The sequence below is a fragment of the Artemia sp. Qi Xiang Cuo genome, chromosome 14 (genome assembly GCF_049724085.1).
Source record: "Artemia sp. Qi Xiang Cuo chromosome 14, ASM4972408v1, whole genome shotgun sequence".
Classification (NCBI taxonomy): domain Eukaryota; kingdom Metazoa; phylum Arthropoda; class Branchiopoda; order Anostraca; family Artemiidae; genus Artemia; species Artemia sp. Qi Xiang Cuo.
Window position 1 is genome coordinate 20,829,882 of NC_142807.1, and position 26,112 is coordinate 20,855,993.

General features: G+C 36.1%; 1 protein-coding gene across 1 annotated transcript in view; it reads left to right on the plus strand.

The window, feature by feature from the left end:
* The window catches only part of LOC148944248 (uncharacterized), a 270,221-nt gene that overhangs the window by 97,962 nt on the left and 146,147 nt on the right, over positions 1 to 26,112 (plus strand). Inside the window, exon 4 of the mRNA XM_089100235.1 lies at positions 11,507 to 11,754. Within this exon, the coding sequence (XP_088956361.1) occupies positions 11,507 to 11,754 (248 nt within the window). The remainder of the gene's footprint in view (positions 1 to 11,506; positions 11,755 to 26,112) is intronic.

Here is a 26,112-nt window from a genome sequence, read left to right on the forward strand (position 1 = left end):
AAAATGTGAATATTATTTGATTTATTAAAGTTATAAAAGTAAAAACATTTATATTTTTTCAGTTAAGTGCAAATTATGTTCTGGCCTTGAGAAGGCATAGGGGTTTGTGCCCAACTTATGTTAATTTCTGCTCGTTTTGAGTTACTATATTTTTATATGTAGTAAGTGAGTAAAATATTGAGTCCTGCCACAAACAAATCTGTATAGATTTTCACGTGGTAGGTCTGTTTGATATGATTTTTTTGTGAATATTGGTCTTTGTTATGCCCCCTGAAAACTAAGTAACAGAGACTAATAAAAACTGCGACAATGATCAAAGCCTTAGAGCCTGGAACACCCCAAAACAGTTCTTGATGTACAGAATAGTTTTAATTTATGTTGAAATCTAATCTCAAATCAAGCCTTAATAAAATACATAAAAACTGGAATGATGAAATTCCTGCTCATGTCTGCAACCGTGTACAAATATCAGTGTCTAATTATTTTTATAATTTTTTTTTTTATCAAAAGTAACCTGGAATAAGCTTAGTTAGTTTCAATTAATTCTGTTCTGAAAAAAAAAAAAAAAAACTGAGTCAGAGAACCGCTTGATTTAGCTTCACTTTACGGAAGAGAGGTTAATCCCTGAGAACTCCCAAGATGTTTACATTCGCTCGGCCAGCAAATGTCGTGACACATTCAGTCAAACAATTCCAATTAAATCATAATTATCCAGATATATCTGTACCCTACTAAAATAATTTTCAGGCACAGAACGCAAAAGATTCTGTTCATGCATGTTTTGTACCAACTGTGAGGGGGAGGCGGCTTGATTATCGTGTAAAGGGTGTGATACGTCGAACAACCAGTTTTGCGGGATTGGGATTTGGGAAGGAATTTTCTCTGTCCCAGTATGTAAGTAAGACTACAAAAACTATTCACTTATTGAACATCCCTCACTCACATAGCATGATAAGACAGAGTAAAAGTAAGAAGATAATAATGAAAATAACACATAAATGGGAAACGAATTTAAATTAGCTATCTCAGTGACGAATTTAGGAAATTGTGGGTTTAAGCATTATGAGGTTTTGTAAATTTTTCGTAATTTTTACGGTTTTGTAATTCTTTTGTAAATGGTTTTTAAAACCGTTGTAGGTTTTAGCATAATTTTTTCCAAGGGAGGCAAGCCTAAAAAAAAAATAATCCAAAAATGTGTGCAAAGGCTTATTTTTTTGGGACGGGCAGAAAATAAATATGTTTCTTCGCATGTAACACAATTCTAGTTTGTTTTGTATATGTTTGGTCCTCCGAACAGGAGGGAAAAGTTCTGGTCTAACCCTCCCCCGCGCTTCTCTAATGGGTACATAAAAAGGCATTTCAATTCCGTTAAAAAAAAGTGTTTAAAAAGTCTTGACAAGAATCGACCAGCCCTACCGTTGCTATTCTAAAGGTTGATTAGATCATTATATAAATTCAAAGGGGTGCAGGCTAATAAATTACAGGGATCCATGCTTTTGAGGCTGAAATCGAAATGCATAAAAACAAGAAATTTGGAGTTTTTTTAGAGCACACCAAACATAAATTCAAAGGGGTGCAGGCCAAGAAATTACAGGAATCCATGCTTTTGAGGCTGAAATTGAAATGCATAAAAAAAACAGAAATTTGAAGTTTTTTTTTTAGAACATACCAAATATAAATTCAATGGGGTGGAGGCCAAGAAATTACAGGGATCCATGCTTTTGAGGCTGAAATTGAAATGCATAAAAAAAGAGAAATTTGAAGTTTTTTTTTAGAACATACCAAATATAAATTCAATGGGGTGCAGGCCAAGAAATTACAGGGATCCATGCTTTTGAGGCTGAAATCGAAATGCATAAAAACAAGAAATTTGGAGTTTTTTTAGAGCACACCAAACATAAATTCAAAGGGGTGCAGGCCAAGAAATTACAGGAATCCATGCTTTTGAGGCTGAAATTGAAATGCATAAAAAAAGAGAAATTTGAAGTTTTTTTAGAACATACCAAATATAAATTCAATGGGGTGCAGGCCAAGAAATTACAGGGATCCATGCTTTTGAAGCTGAAATCGAAATGCATAAAATACAAGAAATTTGGAGTTTTTTTAGAGCACACCAAACATACCAAATATAAATTCAATGGGGTGCAGGCCAAGAAATTACAGGAATCCATGCTTTTGAGGCTGAAATCGAAATGCATAAAAAAACAGAAATTTGAAGTTTTTTTTTAGAACATACCAAATATAAATTCAATGGGGTGGAGGCCAAGAAATTACAGGGATCCATGCCTTTGAGGCTGAAATTGAAATGCATAAAAAAAGAGAAATTTGAAGTTTTTTTTAGAACATACCAAATATAAATTCAAAGGGGTGCAGGCCAAGAAATTACAGGAATCTATGCTTTTGAGGCTGAAATTGAAATGCATAAAAAAAAACAGAAATTTGAAGTTTTTTTAGAACATACCAAATATAAATTCAATGGGGTGCAGGCCAAGAAATTACAGGAATCAATGCTTTTGAGGCTGAAATCGAAATGCATAAAAAAACAGAAATTTGAAGTTTTTTTTTAGAACATACCAAATATAATTTCAGTGGGGTGCAGGCCAAGAAATTACAGGAATACATGCTTTTGAGGCTGAAATTGAAATGCATAAAAAAAGAGAAATTTTGAGCTTTTTTTATAACATACTAAATATGGTAACACTAATTTTTTTGGATTAACTTCAGCATTGAAATATCTTCCGTTGTACCAGATTTTTATTAATCCTTGTATTTTTAGTCGATAGAGAGAATAAATCCATCAACAAATCGATTATAGTATTTAAAATTTTTCGACAGGAACTGTTTTCCCAGCAATAGTTTTATGCTGATTTGATCGCGCGTTTCATTCTAATCTGGTATATAAATTGTTCAGATGTCCATCAGCCGTTTCTGACCGAATATTTTTTACTTGTGGAGGGAGATTACCTTTGCTTTTTATCCAGGTTTCATCTGTGAGAAAAAAATTAGGGATTTTTTTTTTACATTTAAGTTTTCATTGGAAATAGTAAGTCTTGGGAAACCGAGATAACCCAGCTACGTCACTAAGGGCTCAGTTTACTTCAGTAGCCAATTTTTTCTTCGTTTAAGTATACCCTTTTTTCTCCCTATTTTTTCCCCTCTTTCAGCACTGTGGACGGCTGAACGGAAGTCTTTGACAACATATTTGTTTTGTCTTATTTTTTTATTTTTTTTCACTGGCTAAAAACCGCCCTCGTTTGGTCTCTATTTTTTTCTTAGTTTTTTTTTTCGAGCGTTATGTATGGCAAATGTGGTCTTAGAACATATTTAAATCTATCTTAAATATACATAGAACATTTGTATAATGCTTTTGTGGATATTTATCTATAAAAGAATACCGGTAACTATTTTTCACCAGTGCAAAAACGGGAAGTTTAAATTTAATTCGTTCTTAATTTCCCAGGTGGGAGAGGCGAATTTTTCAATCCAGATTCGAAATACAAGCTATCCAAATATTTTTCCACCTTTGAATACCACCAGACTCCGTTGAATACTTTTCTAAAAAAGAAAACCAATAGCACATCTATACCAGTGCATAAGCGAAAAGCATAGATTTATCTAAAAAAAAAAAAGCTCTTCCGGCTGGAGAGACAACTTTTCCAGCTCAAGTCGGAAGCAAAGGTCAACCCGAATAATTCTCCGCTGAGTATAGACTCATTTGAGTATCCATTTTGGAAAGGAATCACCTATGCCTTATATATAACACTGCGCTATAGATTGTACAAGGAAATGCAAATGGAAACCCGTGAAACGGGTATTTGCAAGAGATAATGGATTGCAAAGCGTAATTTCCCATCGCGTTTACAATATTTAAACTATTGTTTTGGGGTTTAGGGGGTGAGGTACCTAGGTTAGGTTAGGTTACGTATTTAATATTTTCTTTGGTTTCCCCCCCCCCCCCCACTCTCCCTAATGTGCAAATATATAGCCCAAATTTTTTCTAAACTATTAGATTTTCATCCTATTTTATTTTATTCTGTTAGCATTAACCAAACTTGACTTCTTTCGTGTGTTATATATAAAGCATAAGTACCGAAAAACCTTTGCATAACTAAAAATAACAAGAAGGGCTTTATCATGGGACTGGAAATATATCAGTCAGTATGCCTTCCTGATGCGTTTTTGTTTCTATTTTCTTTGTCATCCTGTTAAAAAAGTGTTAAAAATTTGTTTGTAAACTAGATAAAGAACTCCTTAAGTCTACAAATACGATGTTCCCTTCGATTCGTACGTGCTTCCTATTTACAATAGGACCAATTGTACTTAGGGCGATTTAGAGTTCATACCAGTCAGGTGCAATAAATTTGTGTCTTGCAACTGTCCCTCTAAGCAAAAATACATGTTGCCGGTGGAGAGGGAAAACTTCCTACGTGTAATTTTGCTTCAAATTATTCAAGATAGCCGAAGAACTACAGAAATCGAAGCGAGTTCAAGAGAAAAGGTTTTCAGGGGCCGGTAACATTCTGTCTGGACATGAATAAATCCATAGGTAAACGCGTGTTTCTCATAAGCGGCAATGCAATATGCATGAGTTTGCCGACAGTAACAATATTCGGGGATAAAAAAAACAAGATACAACAAAAATTTCAACTTGCAAAAAAAACTCCAGAAATCCTAATCGTCAATCACGTATTCAGGGGCAGAGATGGCGGCTTATTACTTCTGCTCGGTGTGCGTGTAACTGAACCACCGTATAACTGAACCACAAGCAACTGAACCTCTGTAACTGGATCACCGTATAACCGAACCACTCTGTAACTGAACCCCCGTATAACCGAACCACTGTGTAACTGAAACCCATTTAACTAAACCCTTGTGTAACTGAACCACCCGGCAACTGAACCCCATGTAACTGAACCCCCATGTAACTGAAACCCCATGTAATTGAACCATTTTGTACCTGAACCACCACACAACTGGACTGCTGCGCTATTAAACCAACGTGCAATTAAACCACCGTGCAGCTGAACCACCGTGTAACTGAACCACCGTGCAACTGAACCCCCGTGCACCTCAACCACCGTACAACTGAACCCTCGGGTAACTGAACCACTGCACCGAAGCAGATAATTAACCTTTTTCAAACCAAACAATAAACAACTACGAGTGCAGAGAATACCACAAAATGAAAACAACAAAATAAGCAAAGTGGCAAAAAAAAATTATAGTATGTAGACGGTGAGAGCCGCCGTTTACCCCTCCCCCGCAAAAACATCCCTTAGGGAAAATACCCCGCAGAAAATAGCACCTCACGGAAAATACCCCCCTCACGGAAAATACCTACCCGTGGAAAATCTCCCTCCCCCCCCCCCCCCAAAAAAAAAAAACCTGTTACGATTGTGTAGTCTCCAAGCACTCTCGGCTTATAAAAAAAGACAGAAATCCCTGGGGATTATCAAGCAATTTCTACCTCCATCCTCGTGTCGTCTCCCCTTTAAAGCTAGTTCTGTATTTATTTGAAGGCGCAATGAGAGCTGAGATAATTTGGCATCAAAATGCACCCTTCGAGGTATCTCCCTCCCTTCCAAGCTACAAAACAGTCAGATAACCCCATTGCAGAAGTTTCAGTTCCTTTTTAAGTTTTTTTTTATTTGTCTAATGCTTACAGATAATATTTGTCATTGGGAAACATGCGGACATTTTTGTGTGGGGGTTTTCTGGAGGATCTTTCATTAGAAGAAAGTAGTTGCATGGAGGAAGGGGCAATATTTACACATAAATTCCTCTTTTCCACTTCCCTTAGAACTTCTCAATTAAACTAAAAAATAACACGACCCAAAGAAGATTTTTGAATTTTGAAAACCATAATTTTCGCGATGGGGTGTTTTCCTGGTGATGGGGTTTCCGTGGTTGGAGGAGGGGAAATTTTCCACGGGGGAGGGGGGTAAACGCTTAGATTCGTAGAAATTGACTTGGTGACGGAAACCCCGATTAACAGACATAAAAAAGAGAAATAAATCTGGATTTAAGAGTTTATGACGTCCGATGTTATTTGTTTTTGTGACAAGAAAACAGAGCATTTTTATAAATCATCTTGACAGTAATTTATATAAAGACTTCAAAAAGCAAACAATTCCAACAAGGTTGAACATGTAAAGATTCTAACTTCTGTTTTACCCTATGTAAGTATGGTGGCTGAGTTGCATGAGGGTTCAGTTACACAAGGGTTCAGTTTCAAGCTAGTTCAGTTGCACGGTGGTTCAGTTGCACGGTGGTTCACTTGCACGGGGGTTCAGTTACATGGTGGTTCAGTTACACGGGAGTTTGGGTCAATGGGGTTTAGTTGCACTGGGGTTCAGTTGCTAGAGGGTTCAGTTAAAAAGGGCTTAGATCCATGAGGGTTCAGTTGCACGGGGGTTCAGTTGCACGGTGGTTCAATTGCACGGTGGTTCAGTTGCATGAGGGTTCAGTAGCACGAGGGTTCAGTTGCACGGGGGTTCAGTTGCTTGGGGTTCAGCTACACGGTGGTTCAGTTACAATGGAACCCTTCTGCTCCCATAACTGCAAGATTTATCGCATACAAATTTTCACACGATATGTCTTCTATTTTTTCGAAATTGCCGCCCGCAAAGAAAAATCGTGCGTTTGCACTTCCTAAGCCTACCATCTGTATCTCAACAGTCTTGTTTTCTTCTGTTGTAAAAATGAATAAATACCTTCTTAAAACCAGAAGTCTCATCTTGCGATAAACTCTTGACTACTGACTATTTTGCTATTGGCCTACTTTACCACTCCTATCAACGACAATAGTCGAAAATATTGACTAGTCAGGTCAATAGTTTAAAAAAATCATGGACACTTATCATCAGGAGACCTAACCTGTTTGTTCTCGATGCTTAATAGTTTTAGAATTTTGAATAATTGCATGTTGTATTCTGGGTGTTATTCATTTCATAGTCTTCTTATTAATCGCATACTTGAAAACTGCACTAAAATTCATCAATTAATGTATGCACTTTTTTTGTGGGAAGCAAATTTCATCATTATAAAAACACTTGAGACCTTTTCTTCCTTACTTTTTGTGTATGGAAATTTCTTTCGTTTCTAGCTAGGCCTAATGTTGAGCACTGGTAGTAAAAACTGAAATGCGTAAAGTGTAGTTAAAACAAAAAGTTTACGTCATACCTTAGAGAAAAATATATGTTTCCAAATAAATTCGGAAATTGCCAGTCAAATACTCGTAAGGTACCAAGTACACTAAAATAAAAATAATTTCCTCCCTGACACATCTTGGGTCTATTCATACCTAAAAACCGTGATTTTATAAGACTTTTATTTTAGTTATTTCAAAATTATATGGGTTTTTGGTCAGTATCATATTTTTGATCAGATAAAAAAAACGTTTTTTTTAATTGAAACTAAGGAGTGACATTAAAACTTAAAACGAACAGAAATTATTCCGTATATGAAAGGGGATGTCCCCTCCTCAACGTGTCGCTCTTTACGCTAAAGTTTGACTCTTAGTCACAACTGTACTTTTTAAAACAACAAAAAAAATTTTATTAAATTTCTCAACGTTTTTCAACTAATGGAGGTTCGAATTTGGATCACCGTACATAAAGATTTAAACCAAAACTTGCATATTAATTTTGGCAGATTTATCCAGTATATAAAAGGTTGCCTCCTCCTCAATACCTCGCTCTTTACGCTAAAACTTTTGGTACTTTTAAAAAAGCTTCCTATTCTAATTAAACGAACGCCGTGTTTCAATAGACGGTCTTAAAAAATTGGGACAAACAGTCAAACTTGAGCGTCAAGAGCAAGGTTTTGAAGTGGGGGCAACCCTTCATATACGAAATAATTTCTGTTCGATTTTCAAATAATGCCAGTAAATCTGGCTCAACATTTATGAAATATACCCCTCCCCTTCACCAAAAACTCCTCCCTGGAAATTTCAACCAACGTAAAGTGCGCCCCCCCGCTCCGTCAAATTCCCTCCAAACAGTTCCATCCTCGCTGAGAATCCCCCTCCCTGTAAAATTGCTTGCGGATGATTCAACCTAAAAATTCTCCTTGGCATTCATTCATTTGAATAAGACTTTAACCTCTAATCGGTTTCTCAATCATTCTCGATCATCCCCCTTTCCATGGATATTATTTCCCGGAAATAAAAACACGCGGAAAAAAGCCCCTGGATAATTCCCCCGGAACATCTTCACATGAAAAATTTGGCAAAGAGAATGTAAGACAATTGAAAAGAATTTTAATTCTGTCAAATCCCCCCAGTGTAACATTTCCCCTGGAATATTTACCCCCCTCAGGAAGGAAGATTCTCCCTATAGAACGAATTTAATAACTTTTGACTTTTTTCCCTAATTGTTTAAGAACGATTCCTGGAACACAATGGTCGTTTAATTAGAATTTTAAGCTTTGTTTTAAAATTCTAAAAGAAACCTTTGCCCAAAGAACGAGGTCTTGAGAAGGAGGTAACCCCTTTCATTTACGTAATAATTTCTGTTCGTTTTAAGTTTTGACGGTGCTCCTTGCTTTCAGTTGAAAATTCTTGTTTTTTTTTAAATTATATTTCTGATCGTTTTTAAATAATGCCGGGAAATCCGTCTCTCTGTCCATGAAAAATTCTGGTACTTGTGTATTATACGCCACTCGCTCAAGTTTACGATTTGTAAACTCGAGAAAAAACCGGTTTCTTCGTTAGGTTCTTCTTTACTTTAGAAACAAATTAGGGCTATAAAATTTGTACATTAGGGGGGGGGGGCAGAGTATAGCGGGTATGCATGCAAAATGTGTTAGGTGCAATTATTCTGCATATTATGAACTAAAAATTGGTTTTCCGACTTCAAACTGTCTAAATAATTTACCCCTCCCCCCCTTATGTGCAAATATATAGCCCAAATTATATATTTCCCATCTATTCTGTCACTTGTCTTTGTCTTGTCCCACGCTAAACTGAAAGAAACTAACGAAAAAAACGGGTTTTTTCTTGAGTTTTACGCAGCGTAAACTTTAGTGAGTGGCGTATAAGACACAATTACCAAAATTCCCTCCCCCTACGGAAAAAAAACAAAGCTCAAATAATATTCTCAAATTCGGAAAGCCTTATTTTCCACGGGGTGGTATTTCCCGGGGTTATTTTCCTTGGGGGGTAATTTCCGGGGTACTTTCCGTAGGGGGGGGGTCCGCGGTGGGGTACTTTCCGGGGGAGAGTAAACACCTAGAACCGTTACAAACCATGCTTGGGAAAATCGTTTCTGAGTATGCTGACTAAACTTGGAACTTTAAAATATCTATGCTTTTCATTTCCATCTTTTTATTCCGTGATATACTTAATCTTGCAGAAGTCAATGACTTGCGAAAAATCAATGCTGTAAAATGATCTCCAATCTCCATCTAACTATTTTCACGGCAATAATGTTGCTGGGGTTTCCGTTTCCTTTGCCCAGGGCTGCTGCAAGAACTGTCATCTTCTTCTAATTAAATCAGAAAGGGCTAGATTTTCAACCATGTAGGAAATCCCCCCATGTAGCTAGTAAATTAATTTGACTGAAAGAATCGGTAATATAAAGAATTGTTCTTCAATGAAAATCTGTATCTTGAAGATTGTTCTACAGTCAGGATGTGGGGACCTAAGAATGACAGATTTAGCTTTAATTTGAAATTACATAAAAATCTTGTTGGGTGTGACCGCCTCTCTTTTTCTTTCTCCTGCTCTCTTTTTCTCTTTCTCTTTTTCTCTTTTTCTTTGTTTGTTGTTTGATCTTTCCTGTTTTCATCTTGAGATATTTGTGTTACTGAACCTTCCTTTTCATTTGTTGTGAACGCAAAGCATGATTGTTAGATGTCAATATTCTGCAATAGACTATCCCCTTGGCTCTTCCCTTCTTAATGTCGGTAATGGTGTTGTTTCATGCTTCAGTTTTGGTCATTTACCTTTGTATTCAGTATTCCTCCACTAAAAAGTGTTAACTCAATTTTTAATCAGTCATTTAGAAGCTAAGATCCGAAAAACTTTTGGTTCCCTCATTAATCTGCGTGGCCCAATGAGAAAATATATTAAATAGATTTTATCATTTGATGGTTCTCTTTGGTTAGATTCCTGGTAGCAAGGGCGGATCTGGCCTCTTTTGCACCCGGGCTAAATCTTGATTACCCCCCCCCCCCTGTCTCTCACGAATTTTATGTCCAAATCTTAACAAAATTTTCATTGGCTATCAAATTTTCCTTTATTACCAAAATTTTCCATTTACTTAAATCTGACTTTTCTTACTTTATATGGGAAAAGTGTAAATTTCGCATTCGATTTGCTTATATACCAACAGCGCTTTCTTCTTTATTTTAGTAGAAATAAAATTTTGAAAATTACAAAATGATTACAAATGTTATATTATTTATTTGAGATTCTGCCCCCCTAAAATTTCTGCCCCTGGTGCAAGTGCCCGCTCTGCCTCCTCCCCCTAAAAAAATTAAAGACCCGCTTGAGGTGGCAAAGAATACCTCTTTTTGCTTAAATATTGTTTTATGATTTTATGGCATTTGTCTTTTGAGGTTTTATTATATGCTGATATTATTGGCAATTTTTTTTGTATGTAATTTTTTCTGTATATTTTTTTTTCTGGTAATTTTTTTTTATTTTGATGTCCTTGGCGCTTCAATTTATTTTGATACCGTAAATGGAATTTGCCATGTTTTCTTTTAATTAAATTTTTCTATCACCTTAAGTTTCCAAATTTGTAGAGAACTCTATAATTTGAACTTACCTCTTCAGTTTCGGATTTTTTTGGAGGGAGCACCACAAAATTTTGTCTAGGGGGGGATTAGGATTTTTTAAGAGAAATTCACAAGTCAAAAAATATTTTTTTTTTGGGGGGGGGGTTGAGTTTCCCAAAATTGTTAAAATTTGAATTTATATTTTGTATCTATAAGGGAAGTTAAAAGTATAACTATTAAGCTGACATGTCTCTGCTCTCTGTCAGCTATGGCTGTAATTTTGACGTACTCTTCTAATGGCGGGCGCCAAATTTACAGAAAAGAAACACAGGGGAAAAATCAACAAAAAATAGGGTAAAACACTTGAAGGTCTAGTTATCATTGAGAATCAAAAGATTGTTAATGTTTGAATTGTCAAACTTTGTATTGAATTGCTTGAATTGTCAAAGTTTGAATTGTGAAACTTTGTCAAATTTAACTAATTAGTTTGGCTTATTTATTTTCGTGATTTAACGAGGCAACACTGACGAATTTGTGGTATTGCCATAAAAACTTCATAATTAAGATAAAAAATTAGGCAACTGCAGCTTCAGGTATGAAAAGACTGATGGGTCCAGGGGATTTCTTATGTCCTTGGCACAAGTAAAAAAAAGGGGGGGGGGGGAATAACAGAATCTGAAAGACAGGAATTGAAAGTGAATTGGGAACAGGAATTATTGCTTGAAATTCTAAAAAAGACTATGATACATTTGTTTCCAACATTGTAGTTTGGTTATTTTTGCAGGTGAAAGTATGGGCTATGGTTTTGTTGAGTATGCTCATAAGGAGTCTGCATTACACGCCAAGTCCTCGTTGGATGGTATGCAGTTTATGGAGGCAACGCTTGTCTGTGATTGGCTAGATCCTTCTATTATCACCTTAGATGGACTGCATTCCAAACTTCTTTATGTGGACAAACTACCCAAGGATTACCGTGATATGGCAGAATTTAGAAAACACTTTTCTCAATTAGCCAACCCTCCATACTGTCAGGTATGTTTTATTTATCTATTTTTGCATATTCTTTTTATTTGAATTTTTTATTTTATTGTCTTATACAGCCCTAAATTACCTATACCCAACATCCAGCGATCAAGGTGAACTTCAGACAGATTCAAATGATTCATTTGACTCTCGAATTTACCATCTAGATTTACCAAGGGCTAATATATTATTAAATAGCATAAAGTTTATATATAAAATATATAAAATAAATAATAAATAAATAAATAAATAATATATATATATATATATATATATATATATATATATATATATATATATATAAATAAATAATATATATATATACATAAATAAATAAATAATTATATAAATAAATAAATACACAATAAATAAATAAATAATAATATATAAAATAAATAATAAAGTTTATGTAGCTTCTCTAGCAATCTCTTCCCGTTAATAAAATCAAAACATCCTCACATGAGGGTATGTGAAGGGGGTGGGAACCAATAAGGCTGAGCTCCCTTCTTCGAAACAGTTATGTGTCATAGTATATTGTCTTGATATTAGAAAAACATTTGCTGTTTCAAAAACTTGATGAGGTTTTGACATTAAATAACGCCCGTAAATTCTAAGTATTTGCCATTCAGGACAGCGGATTCTGTTGTCCTCAGCAAAGGCGTCATTCGGTGATGCCGTCCTTCTACCATGGGTTCGGGTAATCAGAGGCAACGCTGTAGCGTTGCCTATAGTAAAGGCCATACGGCTCCAATGTTTTATTATTTATTTTTTTTTTTTCCTGAGGCACTTCATATGGGAGGGGTCGTCATAGAAGCTTCAAAGGGCTTCTACGACGGCTTCTGCCCCCCCCCCCCCACGCCCATCATTCCCCCAAACACATCCAATAAAAATTTTGAGATAGCTATTTTGTTCAGCGTAGTTGATTTCCAGATAGAAAATATATTTTTGAGGAGGACACTCCCCCACAACCCTCAGGGCATGGGTTTTAAGTTATGCCCTGGGGGCATTTGAGGTTTTTATATAAGGTGTTGTCGTAGAAACTTCAAAACAGGCTCAATCGATTGGAAATTAAAGAGCTAGTGCCCTTTTTAATAGTCGAAAGTGATTGGAGTGTAAATAGCCCCCCCCCCCACGTCCATCCTTTCCCCAAACACATCCAATCAACATTTTCAGATAGCCATTTTGTTCAGAGTAGTTGATTTCCAGATAGAAGATATATTTTGATGAGGACACTTCTCCACAACCCTCAGGGCAAGGGTTTTAAGTTATGCCCTGGGGACATATAAGGTTTTTATAGAAGGCGTTGTCGTAGAAACTTCAAAATAGGCTCATTCGATTGGAAAATAAAGGGCTAGTGCCCTTTTTAATAGTCTAAAATGATTGGAGGGCAACTTGCCCCCCCCCCTCCCATGCCTATCATTCCCCCAAACACATCCACTCATAAGTTTGAGATAGCCATTTTGTTCAGCATAGTTGATTTCCAGATAGAAATTATATTTTTGAGGAGGACACTCCCCTACAACCCTCAGGGCAAGGGTTTTAAGTTATGCCCTGGGGGCATATAAGGCTTGTATAGAAGGCGTTGTCGTAGAAACTTCAAAAAAGGCTCATTCGAGTGTAAATTCAAAGAGCTCGTTCCCTTTTTACTAGTCAAAAGTGATTAGAGTGCAACTAGCCCCCCCCCCCACGCCCATCATTTACCCAAACACATCATATCACATTTTTGAGATAGCCATTTTGTTCAGCGTAGTTGATTTCCGGATAGAAAATATATTTTTGAGGAGGACAATCCCCCACAACCTTCAGGGCGAGGGTTTTAAGATATGCCCTGGGGGAATATCAGGTTTATACAGGAAGCGTTGTCGTATAAACTTCAAAAACGGTTCATTCGAATGGAAATTCAAACCGACAGTGCCCTTTTTAATAGTCGAAAGTGATTGGAGGACAACTAGCCCCCCTTCTCTGCCCGTCCGGATCCAAAACACATAACATAAAAATTTTGAGATAGCTATTTTTTTCAGCGTAGTTGATTTTCAAATAGAAAATATTTTTTTAAGAAGGAAACTCCCCCACAACCCTAAGGGCAAGGGTTTTAAGTGTTACCCAGGGGGCATTTAAGGCTTTTATAGAAGGTGTTGTTATATACATCTCAAAAAGGCTCGTTCGAATGGGCATTCAATGGGATAGTGCCATTTTGAATAGTTGAAAGTGATTGGGGGGTACCTAGCCCCCCCCCCTACGCCCATCATTCCCCCAAACACATCCAATCAAAATTTTGAGATAGCAATTTTTGTTCAGCGTAGTTGATTTACAGATAGAAAATATATTTTTGAGGAGTACAATCCCCCCCAATCCCACGTGCCTGGTTTTTTAGGTTTGATAGAGGGGCTTTTAAGGTTTTTTAAAGAAGTTGGTGATTTATAAACTTCAAACAGTAAAATTCGTTTGGAAATTCAAAGTGATATTGACATTTTCATTCGTAGTTAGTTAGTGGGGGACCACTAGCCCCCCCCCACGCCTATCATTCCCCCAACCCCCTCCACTCAAAATTTCGAGAGAGCCATTTTGTTCAGTGTAGTTTATTTCCAGAGAGAAATTATGTTTTTGAGGCGGACACTCCCCCACAACCCTCAGGGTAAGAGTTTTAAGTTATGCCCTGGGGGCATATAAGGTTTTTATAGATGGAGTTGTCGTATAAAATTCAAAACAGGCTAATTCAATTGGAAATTCAAAGGGCTAGTGACCTTTTTAATTTTGGAATGTGATTGGAGGGAAACTAGCCCCCCCCCCCCCCCCATATCATTCAGTTCCTCACAAACAGAATATCAAACTGTACTGCTTGCTTGTTTGATTAACGCTGCTAATGCCCAAATAATCATGATGTTCTTATGTAAGACACTGCGTTACACCCTCTTGGCAAGGCTGGTCTTTTATACCCTGACGGTAGCTGAGGTTTTAGAGAATTCGTTGATGTAGAAACTCCAAAAAAGGCACAATAGATTTAAAATTAACACGGATAGTGCCATTTTTAATATCCGAAAGGGATTGGAGGGGAACTAGCCCCCCCCTCCCACACCCTTCATTCCCCCAAATACATTAAATCAAAATTTTTAGATAGTTATTTTGTTCAGCGTAGTTGATTTCCTGATATAAAATATGTTTTTGAGGATGACACACCCCCACAACCCTCAAGACAAGGGTTTGAAGTTATGCCCTGGGGGCTTATAAGGTTTTTATAGAAGGCGTTGTCGTAGAAACTTCAAAAAAGGCTCATTCGATTGGAAATTCAAAGGACTAGTGCCCTTTTTAATAGTCAAAAGTGATTGGAGGGCAACTAGCCCCCCCCCCTACGCCATCATTCCCCCAAACACATCCAATCAAAATTTTGAGATAGCCATTTTTGTTCAGCGTAATTGATTTCCAGATTGAAAATATAGTTTTAAAAATGACAATCCCTAAGCATACTCATGGTCAGGTTTTTAAGATGTTGACTGGGGGGAGCTAATATTTTCATACTAGATACTGCCATCTAAAATTTAACACAGGCTATTTACATTGGAAATTAAAGAGCTCATTCCCCTTGTCCCCGTTGAAAGGGGTTTGAGGGCAACAAGCCCCCCCATGCCCATCATTTCCCCAAACACATCCAATCACAATATTTAAATAGCCGTGTTTTTATATATAGTTGCTTTCCTGAGAGAAAATATGTTTTTGAAAAGAAACATCCGCTAACAACCTCAGGGCAAAAGTGCCATGGAGTGCTCTGGAGACATATAAGGTTTTTATAGAAGACAGCGTCGTAGAGATTGCGAAAAAGACTAATTCAACAGGACATTCAAAGGGATCGGGGACTTTTCATTATTCGACACTTATTGGAGGGCACCTAGCACCCCCCCCCACGCCCATAATTTCCCCCAGCACATCAAATCAAATTTCTGAGATAGCCATTTTGTTCAGTGTAGCTCATTTCCAAATAGAAAATATGTTTTTGAGGAGGACACTCCCCAAGAACCTTCAGGGCAAGGGTTGTAAGATATGCCCTGGGGGCATATAAGGTTTTTATAGAAGGCGTTGTCGTAGAAACTTCAAAAAAGTCTCATTAGATTGGAAATTCACAGGGACAGTGCCATTTTTAATAGCCGAAAGTGATTGGAGGGCAACTCGCCCCCCCCCCCTCCCACGCCCATCATTCCCCCAAACACATCCAATCAAAATTTTGAGATAGCCATTTTGTTCAGTGTAGTTGATTTTCAGATAGAAAACATGTTTTTGAGGAGGACAATCCCCCACAACCCTCAAGACAAGGGTTTTAAGTTATGCCCTGGGGGCATATAAGGTTTTTATAGAAGGTGTTGTCATAGAAACTTCAAAAAAAGGCTAATTCAATAGGAAATTCAAAGGGATAGTGCCCTTTTTAATAGTCAAAAGTGATTGGAGGGCAACTAGCCCCCCCCCCTCTACGCCATCATTCCCCCAAACACATCCAATCAAAATTTTGAGATAGCAATTTTTGTTCAGCGTAGTTGATTTCCAGATAGAAAATATGTTTTTGAAGAGAACACTCCCCCACAACCCTCAGGGCAAGGGTTTTAAGTTATGCCCTGGGGGCACATAAGGCTTTTATAGAAGGTGTGGCCGTATAAACTTCAAAACAGGTTCATTCGATTGGAAATTAAAGGGCTAGTGCCCTTTTTAATAGTCGAAAGTGATTGGAGGGCAACAAGCCCCCCCCCCCCCACGCCTATCATTTCCCCCAAAACATCCAATCAAACTTTTGAGATAGCCATTTTGTTCAGTGTAGTTGATTTCCAGATAGAAAATATGTTTTTGAGGAGGACACTCCCCCACAACCCTCAGGGCAAGAGTTTTACGTTATGCCTTGGGGGTATATAAGGTTTATATAGAAGGCGTTGTCGTAGAAACTTCAAGACAGGCAGATTGAATAAGAAATTCAAAGGGCTAGCGCCCTTTTGAATAGTCGAAAGTGATTCGAGGTGAATTAGCCCCCCCCCACGCCTATCATTCCACCAAACACATCCAATCAAAATTTTGAGATAGCCATTTTGTTCAGCGTAGTTTATTTCCAGATAGAATATATGTTTTTGATGAGGAAACTCCCCCACAACCCTCAGCGCAAGGGTTTTAAGTTATGCCCTGGGGGTATATAAGGTTTTTATAGAAGGTGGTGACCTAGAAACTTCAAAAAAGGCTCATTTGATTGGAAATTCCAAGGGCTAGTGCCCTTTGTAATAGTCGAAAGTGATTTGAGGGCAACTAACCCCCCTCTCACGCCCACCTTTTCCCCAAACACATCCAATCAAAATTTTAAGACAGCCATTTTATTTAACCTAGTTTTAAGTTCTAGAAATTAGGTCTTTGAGGATTACAACTCCCCCAAAGCCCTCAGGGCAAGGGTTGTAATTTAAGGATTCTCCGAATCCTTCATATTATTTTTTATGGAAGGGATGCTCGTATAAACTTTAGAGAGGGCTCATTTGATTGAAAATTGAAAGTTCTTGTTCACTTTTTAAGAGTCAAAAGAGGTTGAAGGGCAACTAGCCCCTATTCCTCCTCCACGCCCTAAATGCATCAGATAAAAATTTTGAGATAGAAATTTTGTTAAAATAGTTCAAAGTTCTGATAACAAAAAACTCCGGTGTCGACACAGCCCACCAGGGCCCAGAGGTAGGCGTTTTAAGTTATGCCCTGGGACATAACTGATTAAGGGAGGCTTATAACTTATGGGAAGGGGTTTTGTATGGGAAGAATACATAGGAAATCTATTATAATTATCCAATTATAAGGTTAAAATACATACTATGTGATAGATGCAAAATTGCTTTGGCACACAAATTCCTATTAAGGTCAATTCCAAACAGTCGTGATCCCTTTGTGTCAGCAAGTGAAATGGTCTAAACCCCCTTATTGGAGCTATTTTTTCAATCAATTTATTGTTGTCAATCGCTGTCCACAAGTTATGCAAGCTTTCTATTGTTAATTTATTTTTTTTTTGAAAAAGTTGTTACATTTATTACTTTTATAAAAGCCTATGTCAATATCATCTTTATTTTCTTTATGCGGTTTTAATGTAAATATTTATGAGGAATTAAGCACCCCCCCCCCCCCATTCCCTAAAAAATTTAAGATTTTTTCGATCAAAAACGAAAAAAAATTAATTAAAAAAACTTTCCGAAAAATAAGTTTTTCAAAGAAAAGTAAAGGCCATTTTAAACTTAAGCTCAGGAGATACAAATACCTGTTAAAATTCAAACTCAAAACTACCAGAAATTACTACTAAAGAATAATTAAAACCCAAAACGAACAGAAACTAAATAAACAATCATAGCAAAAACATACAACAGGTAATAATATAAATGAATAAACAGATCTTAAAGCGAGTAATGCTTGGATCGAATATGAAAATCAAGCTTAAAACGAAAACAAATATTTTGCTATTGAAGTAAAAATGAAACTTAAAACGAATAGAAATTAAATAAACAATCAATGCAAACAAACATACAATATATATTAATGTAAATGAATAAATCTTAAAACAAGTGAAACTTAAATTGAATATGCAAATCAAGTTTGAATCGAATGAAAATAACTACAAACAAGAGTTTGGGTATCGTCTCACTGCAGAAGCCTAAAACCTACTGCGTCATTGGCGCTTTACTGAAAACGAATTATATTACGAATTTTATCTTTTGTGCTTAATATTGAAAATAAATATTAAAATTACAGTAAAATTTTGAACTGATGAGCTTTTAGCAATCAATATCATTATGCATCAAATAATAAGTTTAATTTTTTAGTTCTTTTCAAGATTGGTCAAGGCAAATATAGTTTCACTACAACAAAATTTGGATACTGCCCCCTTCTTTAACTGTAAAAACTTAAAGTCTTCTGCGTCATTGGTGCTTCACTGAAAACGAATTACTCATATATTACAAATTTATTATTTTCCAGTTCTTACAGCATTGAAAATGAAAATAAAAATACAGTGAAAAAAAATCTTGAACTGATGGATCTTTCAACAATTAATATCATTATATATCTAATATTCAATTTGATTTTGTTTATACTTTCCAAGACTGTTCAAGACTCATATAGTTTTGCCATTTTTTTTTTAACTCTGCCATTTTTTCTAACTAATCGTGTTGGTTTGTTATGAAAGCATTTCATGGTTTCTAGGCATTTCTATTTGAGCGGAAAACTGCACCTCACACCTTTTGGAAACTGTATTTTCTTACAAAAAACTCCGACACATAATCACATGTCGAGTTTTGGCGGATCCCGCCAATCTCAAGCATCTACCTCTATAATCTTTTAATTCGCCAAGTCAATCTAGAGGGTGGAGGGTCGGTTAATTCTCTTAGCATCCCCGTTCCGTTGTGGTATGGCTCACATTTTCAACACCTGGCGTCCGGACTATCATATAATCTACCAAGCATACAACTACCCCAAATCAGTAAATGAAACCCAAAACTAACAAAAATTAAAATAAATATTAGAGTCAAACTCAAAACGAGCGTAAATTAATGTGAGTAGGGTTCAAAACCCCTATGCTTTCTAAAAGCCAGAATATAATTTGTACTTTACTGAAAAAAATTCAAATGAATTTACTAAAAAAAAAATATGCATTGTCAGTTTAATATAAATATGCTGATATTTATTCCCTAAAATCTTAATTAATTTTTGATTTGTTAAAGTTACAAAAGTGAAAATATTTCAAAGAATTGTTTTCGGTAAAGCGCCAATGACGCAGTAGGTTTTAGGCTTCTGCAGTGAGAAGATACCCAAACTCTTGTTTGTAGTTATTTTTATTCGATTCAAACTTGATTTGCATATTCAATCTAAGTTCCACTCGTTTTAAGATTTATTTATTCATTTACATTAATATATATTGTATGTTTGTTTGCATTGATTGTTTATTTAATTTCTGTTAGTTTTAAGTTTCATTTATACTTCAATAGCAAAATATTTTTTTTTGTTTTAAGCTTGATTTTCATATCCAATCTAAGCATTAATCGCTTTAATATCTATTTATTCATTTATATTATTATTTATTGTATGTTTTCTGCTATGATTTTTTATTTAATTTCTGGTCGTTTTGGGTTTCAATTTTAACAGTTATTTGTATCTCCTAAGATTAAGTTTAAAATGGCCTTTACTTTTCTTTGAGAAACTTATTTTGCGGAAAGTTTTTTTTAATTAATTCCCAACAAGGGTGTCATTCGGTGATGCCATCCTTCTACCATGGGCTCGGGAAATCCCCAACAAGGGCGTCATTTGGTGATGCCATCCTTCTACCATGGGCTCGGGTAATCCCCAACAAGGGTGTCATTCGGTGATTCCATCCTTCTACCATGGGCTCAGGTAAACTCAATAAGGGCGTCATTCGGTGATGCCATCCTTCTACCATGGGCTCGGATAATCCCCAACAAGGGCGTCATTCGGTGATGCCATCCTTCTACCATGGGCTCGGGTAATCCCCAACAAGGGTGTCATTCGGTGATTCCATCCTTCTACCATGGGCTCAGGTAAACTCAATAAGGGCGTCATTCGGTGATGCCATCCTTCTACCATAGGCTCGGGTAAACCCAAAATATGTGGTAAAAGAGGGAAAATTTATCGAAATAATATAAAAATAATAAATATCCTTAGTTTTGGCCCTATAACAATTCTTAGGTTACCAATGACGGTTCTTGCCTCTCTTTCGCCTGGAGCAAAATTTAGATTAGCCCCTGTCCCTGTCTTCCAGTATTTTCAGGCCAAATTTTAGCAAGATTTTCATTTATTGACAAAATTTGAATACAAAATAGCACACAAAATATTAAAATTAAATTCGGTCTACTTACTTTTATCTTCAAGGAATGGTGATGAAGATGTGGAAAAAATCAAAATTTCGGATTTAGTTTGCTTATATTCTCTGCTAACGGCGTTCTCTACTTCATTTAAGTAAAAAAAATTCAAATATTACAAAATGATTATAAACGTTAGATTATTTATTTGAAATTTTGCACCCCTAAATTTTTTACGCCCGGGGCAAGTAACCCCCCCCCCTCCCCTTTCAACCGCCTCTAGAGGTTTTGGGCCCGGGCCCACTGAAATCTTCTGCTTTTTACGATTTGTTTATGGTTTACTGTTTTTTTATGTTTATCTGCTATTTGTTGGTTTTTGATGCATTTTGACCCCTCCTTGAAATAAGTGCCTGTAAACTGTCCTATCCCCCTCCTTCAGAAATTATCTCTTTTGTTTCCATTCATTGTTACTTTTAGTCTGTAATATGGAATGGTTGTTATCACGTGGTCATTGACTTTAGTCTCTTCTTATTGACTACATTTTTGGCTTTGTTCATAATAAAGTCAGATTATAAATTCAAAGAAGATGATGATTCAAAAATTCCATATGTGATACTGTGCTCTCCAGATTGTTGGAAGACACAAATTTTTTATGTTGATTCATAATAAAGATTGCAACTTTGCTTCCTCCTCTTTCTAAAAATAGAGAAAGTTTTTCTAAAGCTAACCTCTTTAATTATTTCTAGCTGTCTTTCCGCTGATATCCGCTGGGAGATTCCTTGTACAGTAGGCCAATTTGCTGAAACTTGTTCCGAACTTATTGCCCTCATTTGTTAGTTTAGAAAGGGTTTTCAAACTTTTCTGACTCGAAGCCTTACAAATATCGGACAGATCAAAACCAGAGCAGGGTTGTATGTAGATTTTTTATCACCCGGTTACAAATTCAGTTCCCCCCCCCTCTTAACAACGAAAGTATTCATGGAAACGTGTTCAACAAAATCTTTCATGGAATACTTAGATAGATCGATATTTATTTCGAGAAATTACTATCACAAGCCCTGAAGAGCTGAATTCGAATTTCGAAGTCCATAAAAAAACAAATAAACAAGAAAATCATAACAAAAGCACCACAACTAAAAAATTTGTCAAATAATACAAAAAAATAAATAAATAATTAAATATTAGAATACTATATTATTCCTCTGTCAATTATATAAAAAACAGCAAAATGGTAACTATTTAAAAAGATAAAACTTATAAAACTGAAAAAATTAAAAATATACACATTAACAAATGTTTAAAAAAAACAACATAAAAAGGGGATAGGGAACAAAAAAAAGAGTAAAAGGAAAAACGAGCTGTTTCTTTTATTATATAAGAGAAAAGACAAAATTTATGTACAAATTAACAACTATTTATTATATCAGTAAAAAAAAAGGGATAAAAGATTCCTTATACCGCGAGGTAGCACAGAGAATGGGAGATAAGGTGGGAAGAGGCTGTGACACAGTACGCGGAGGACAACTTCTATCAGGTACATGGTATTCAGGGAAAGGGTTCGCATTATAGGGGTTCAAAAGTGCCAAGTTACCAAAACGGAGGCACAAATTATTTCTTCGTCTCTCGAGGGTTCTAGGTTTGAAATATTTAACAAATGCAAATATGGTATCTTGCCCTCTTTAAAAATAATTCTTTTTTCTTAAAAAAAAAAATACTTATTATATATGTTATTTAAATGGCACTCTAGCAGGGCTGCCCATGGGAATAAGTTTCTCCCCCTTTCCCCCTTCTAGCTACGCTGCATCTACGTGACTATTACGTTAAAAATATTACGACAATAATTAATACATTTATACAACAACACTACGTTGTAGGTACTTGGGTGTTATCCCGACCACACTCAAGAAGTTTGATCTGTTTGATCTGTTTAAACAGGTTTTCTGTGTGCATTCTCAAATAATCAGCTTAGCCTGAGTGAGATAAACTACTATGCAGGTATATTTTAATTAAATATTATATATATAGAGTAGGTTAAGTTAAGTGTTTAATATGATGCGTTCTGGGCGGCCTGCTTTCCGTAATTCTCTGTTGCAGTTTCCATACTTTTGTTATTAAGGTATTATATTTTCATCATATTTAGGTATATTTCATTATGATTAAACTAACTTCACTTCCTGAGTGTGGTCGGGATAACACGTAAGTACCACACTGTATTTTAGCTAAATAAATAAATAGGACACATTTTAGCTAATTAAATAGACGAAGAGTTAACAAAAATACATAAAAATAAAGAAAGAAGAAAAAAACAGTCTGACACTCAAGTCAGGCTAGTCTATAATAAAAATTAGAGTGATAGCTTACACCCATGCTTTTAGCAATACCCCTAATCTTTATATACAGGGAAGGAACTTTTTAGCTCGTCATTGTTTTGCCCAGTAAAAGCCAAAAATATCTGAAGGTTCTTGTATACCTAACATAATTGAACTGAGCATTGACGCTTGATAGGGCACGGGAGTCTTTTGTTTATTTATACCTATAGCTTAAAGTAAATTGTTTGTCTCAATCAATCAATCAATCAATTTATTCAATCAATAAACTTAACAAAATACACTTCAATATAAACTCCCCCGTAAGGCTCTATGGCCAGGAAAAAAAAAACAGGGGAGAAACAAAATGAAGCAAATACATAAAAAACAAAAACATTTTCAGCATCATACATTCACACCTTTAAGAGACTCAACACAACAAAAAAAAATAAACAAAAAAAAATAAACAAGAAAAAAAAAATCATAAAATACAAAGATCCACATAAAAAAAGAAGAGAGAGAAAAAAAAAATCAAAAACTAAACAGGGGACTACCAAGCAAACAATTTATTCCGTGAAGACTACCCTATGATCAATCAATCAATCAATTTATTCAACCAATAAATTTGACAAACGAAACTCAGAGAGGAGAGAAAGTAACAAAATGAAAAATAAAATCAAAAAAGGGTGAAAAAACGAGGATTTTGTGAGCCAGCGAACCATGAAGATGACAAAATATAAGCAAATATTTCGACAAGGACCCCCGCCGAGTCGTCCTCAGTGCTAAACAAAAAAAAAAAAAAAAAAAAAACCCAAAATCTAACCTTTGTACAGTAAACTTCGAAAGGTTAGATTTTCGTTTTTTTTTTTTTTTTCTTTTTTTGTTTAGCACTGAGGACGACTTGGCGGAGGTCCTTGTCGAAATATTTTCTTATATTTTTTAATCTTCATGGTTCGCTGGCTGACAAAATCCTTGTTTTTTCACCCTTTTTTGATTTTATTTTTCATTTTGTTACTTTCTCTCCTCTCTGAGTTTCGTTTGTCATGTTATAGCCAGTGTGGTCTAAGAATGTATTTGCACCAATAAATTTACGACAATAACACTTCAATATAGAACCCCCCCGTAAGGTTCTATGGCCAGGAAAAAAAAACAGGGGAAAAACAGAAATAGCATAAATACTAAAAAAAAAAAAAAAAAAAAAAAAAAAAAAAAAATGTAGGACAATCCTATAAATTAAACAAAATTCCAAAAATATAATTGAAACCAAGCCACAAAAAATAATAGACAAACTCATTACCCCTCACAACAAACATTTCCAACCCAGGCTAATCACCCCTCCCCCCCCCAAAAAAAAATAATAATAATAAAATTAAAAAAATAATGATAAATTTAAACATGAAAAATCAAAATATTAAAAAAAAAAATTAAATTCTTTTGAAACTACCAAACGAGGGACATTCTTGAGCTGACTCAGGTAGGCTATTCCAAATGATATGACAAGCAGTTAATGGATTAGAGCTTTGAAACTTATAAGATAATAAGTACAGATTTGTTTTTGAAAAATGTATCTCAAGCTCAGATGACAAGCCTGATTAGGCTTATGAAAAACACCAAGAATCTATAGGCGGTCCCAATATAAGGGGAAGCAGGGTTGCCACCGTCAGTAGGATTTTACTAGATCTAGTAAAATGAAAAAAAATCTAGTAAATTTAGAGGATCTAGTAAATTTTCCAAAATCTAGTAAAAAGTCATGATTTGTAGTAAACAAAACTTTGGTTATTTTCCATGAATTCAGGGGGAAAAATTAGGGTACATTCATTACAAAATCTGACTTCGATTATGTTAGATATTATGGCTACTAGTAGAAAGGGGGGTGTTACTCCCACGATCACCATGTGGTTTATGGTTTTCTCACTGAGAATGAAAAAACAGGATTTTTCTCACATGAAAAAACATGAATTTTCTCACATTTATGGTTGTTTTCATGGATGGTTATGTGTGTTGTTCAATTTATTTGATGTTTTTCATGGATGGTTATGGATGATTTATGGTTTTTGTCAGTGAGAATTTGAAAAACAGGAATTTTGTCACATTTTTGTATGTTTTTATGGACTTTGTCAGTGAGAATTTGAAAAAACAGGAACTTTGTCACATTTCTGTCTGTTTTCATGGATGGTTATGTGTGTTGGTCAATTTATTTGATGGTTTTATGGTCTTTGTCAGTGAGAATGGAAAAACAGGAAGTTTGTCACTCCCTTCTTGTTGTTGTTCGAGCCAAATGATATGAGTTTCCGGGGAACACCTGTGCTGTCAGTCATTAATCAAATTGTGTCCAGGGAATGTCTGACAGATGACGTCAAGTTAATTAATGTATTTGGTGCATTCCCAAAGAGAATTGTCTCCGGGACAAAGTGAAAGCACAGGGATGCCAAACAAAAGGAACACGCTGAAATTACGTTTAGGGATTATTTGGGCGAAACCGTTTTAGTCATTTTATGGAATTATTTCGGCGAAACAGTTAGAGACATTTTAAAATATGATTTTTGAAGAGATTTTAGGAGAGAATTTGAGGGTAAAACTTTGCGGTCGTTATAATACACAAGTTCGATTTTAACAGTGTTGTGAGGTCCTCTACCCCAACCCCAAAGGGTTCCAATCCCTCTACCCCAACCCCGAAGGAAGCCACCGGTCCTCAAAGGTCCACTGGGCTCCCAAAAGGGCCCCCGGCCCTCAAGGTTCCCCCAGACCCCCCCCGGGGCCCAAAGGGCCCCTCCCCCTTTGGCCCCCCAAAGGGGCCCCTCTCCCTCCATCTCCTCCCTCCTCCTCCCCTTCCCCTCCCCTCATCCCCTCATCCCCTTCCCCTCCCCTCCTCCCCCTCCCCTCCCCTCCTCCCCCTCCCCCTCCCCTCCTCCTCCCCCTTCCTCCTCCTCCCTCCTCCTCCTCCCCCTCCTCCCCTCCCCTTCCCTCCCCCATTTTTATACTTTTTTTTGTGCATTGAGACACAGAACGACCCCCTCCCCCCGGCCCCTCCCCCTCCAAAGGTCTGATTTTTCAAAGTTCATTTTGAATTTCCTTCGTTGAAATGCAAGAGTTGGAATGTTTCAGTAGTGTTTGGTTGTGGTTTACCTTGTCACAGTTACATTTTCTTGATTTTTCAAAGTTCATTTTGAATTTCTTTCGTTGAAATGCAAGAGTTGGAATATTTCAGTAGTGTTTGGTTGTGGTTTACCTTGTCACAGTTACATTTTCTTGATTTT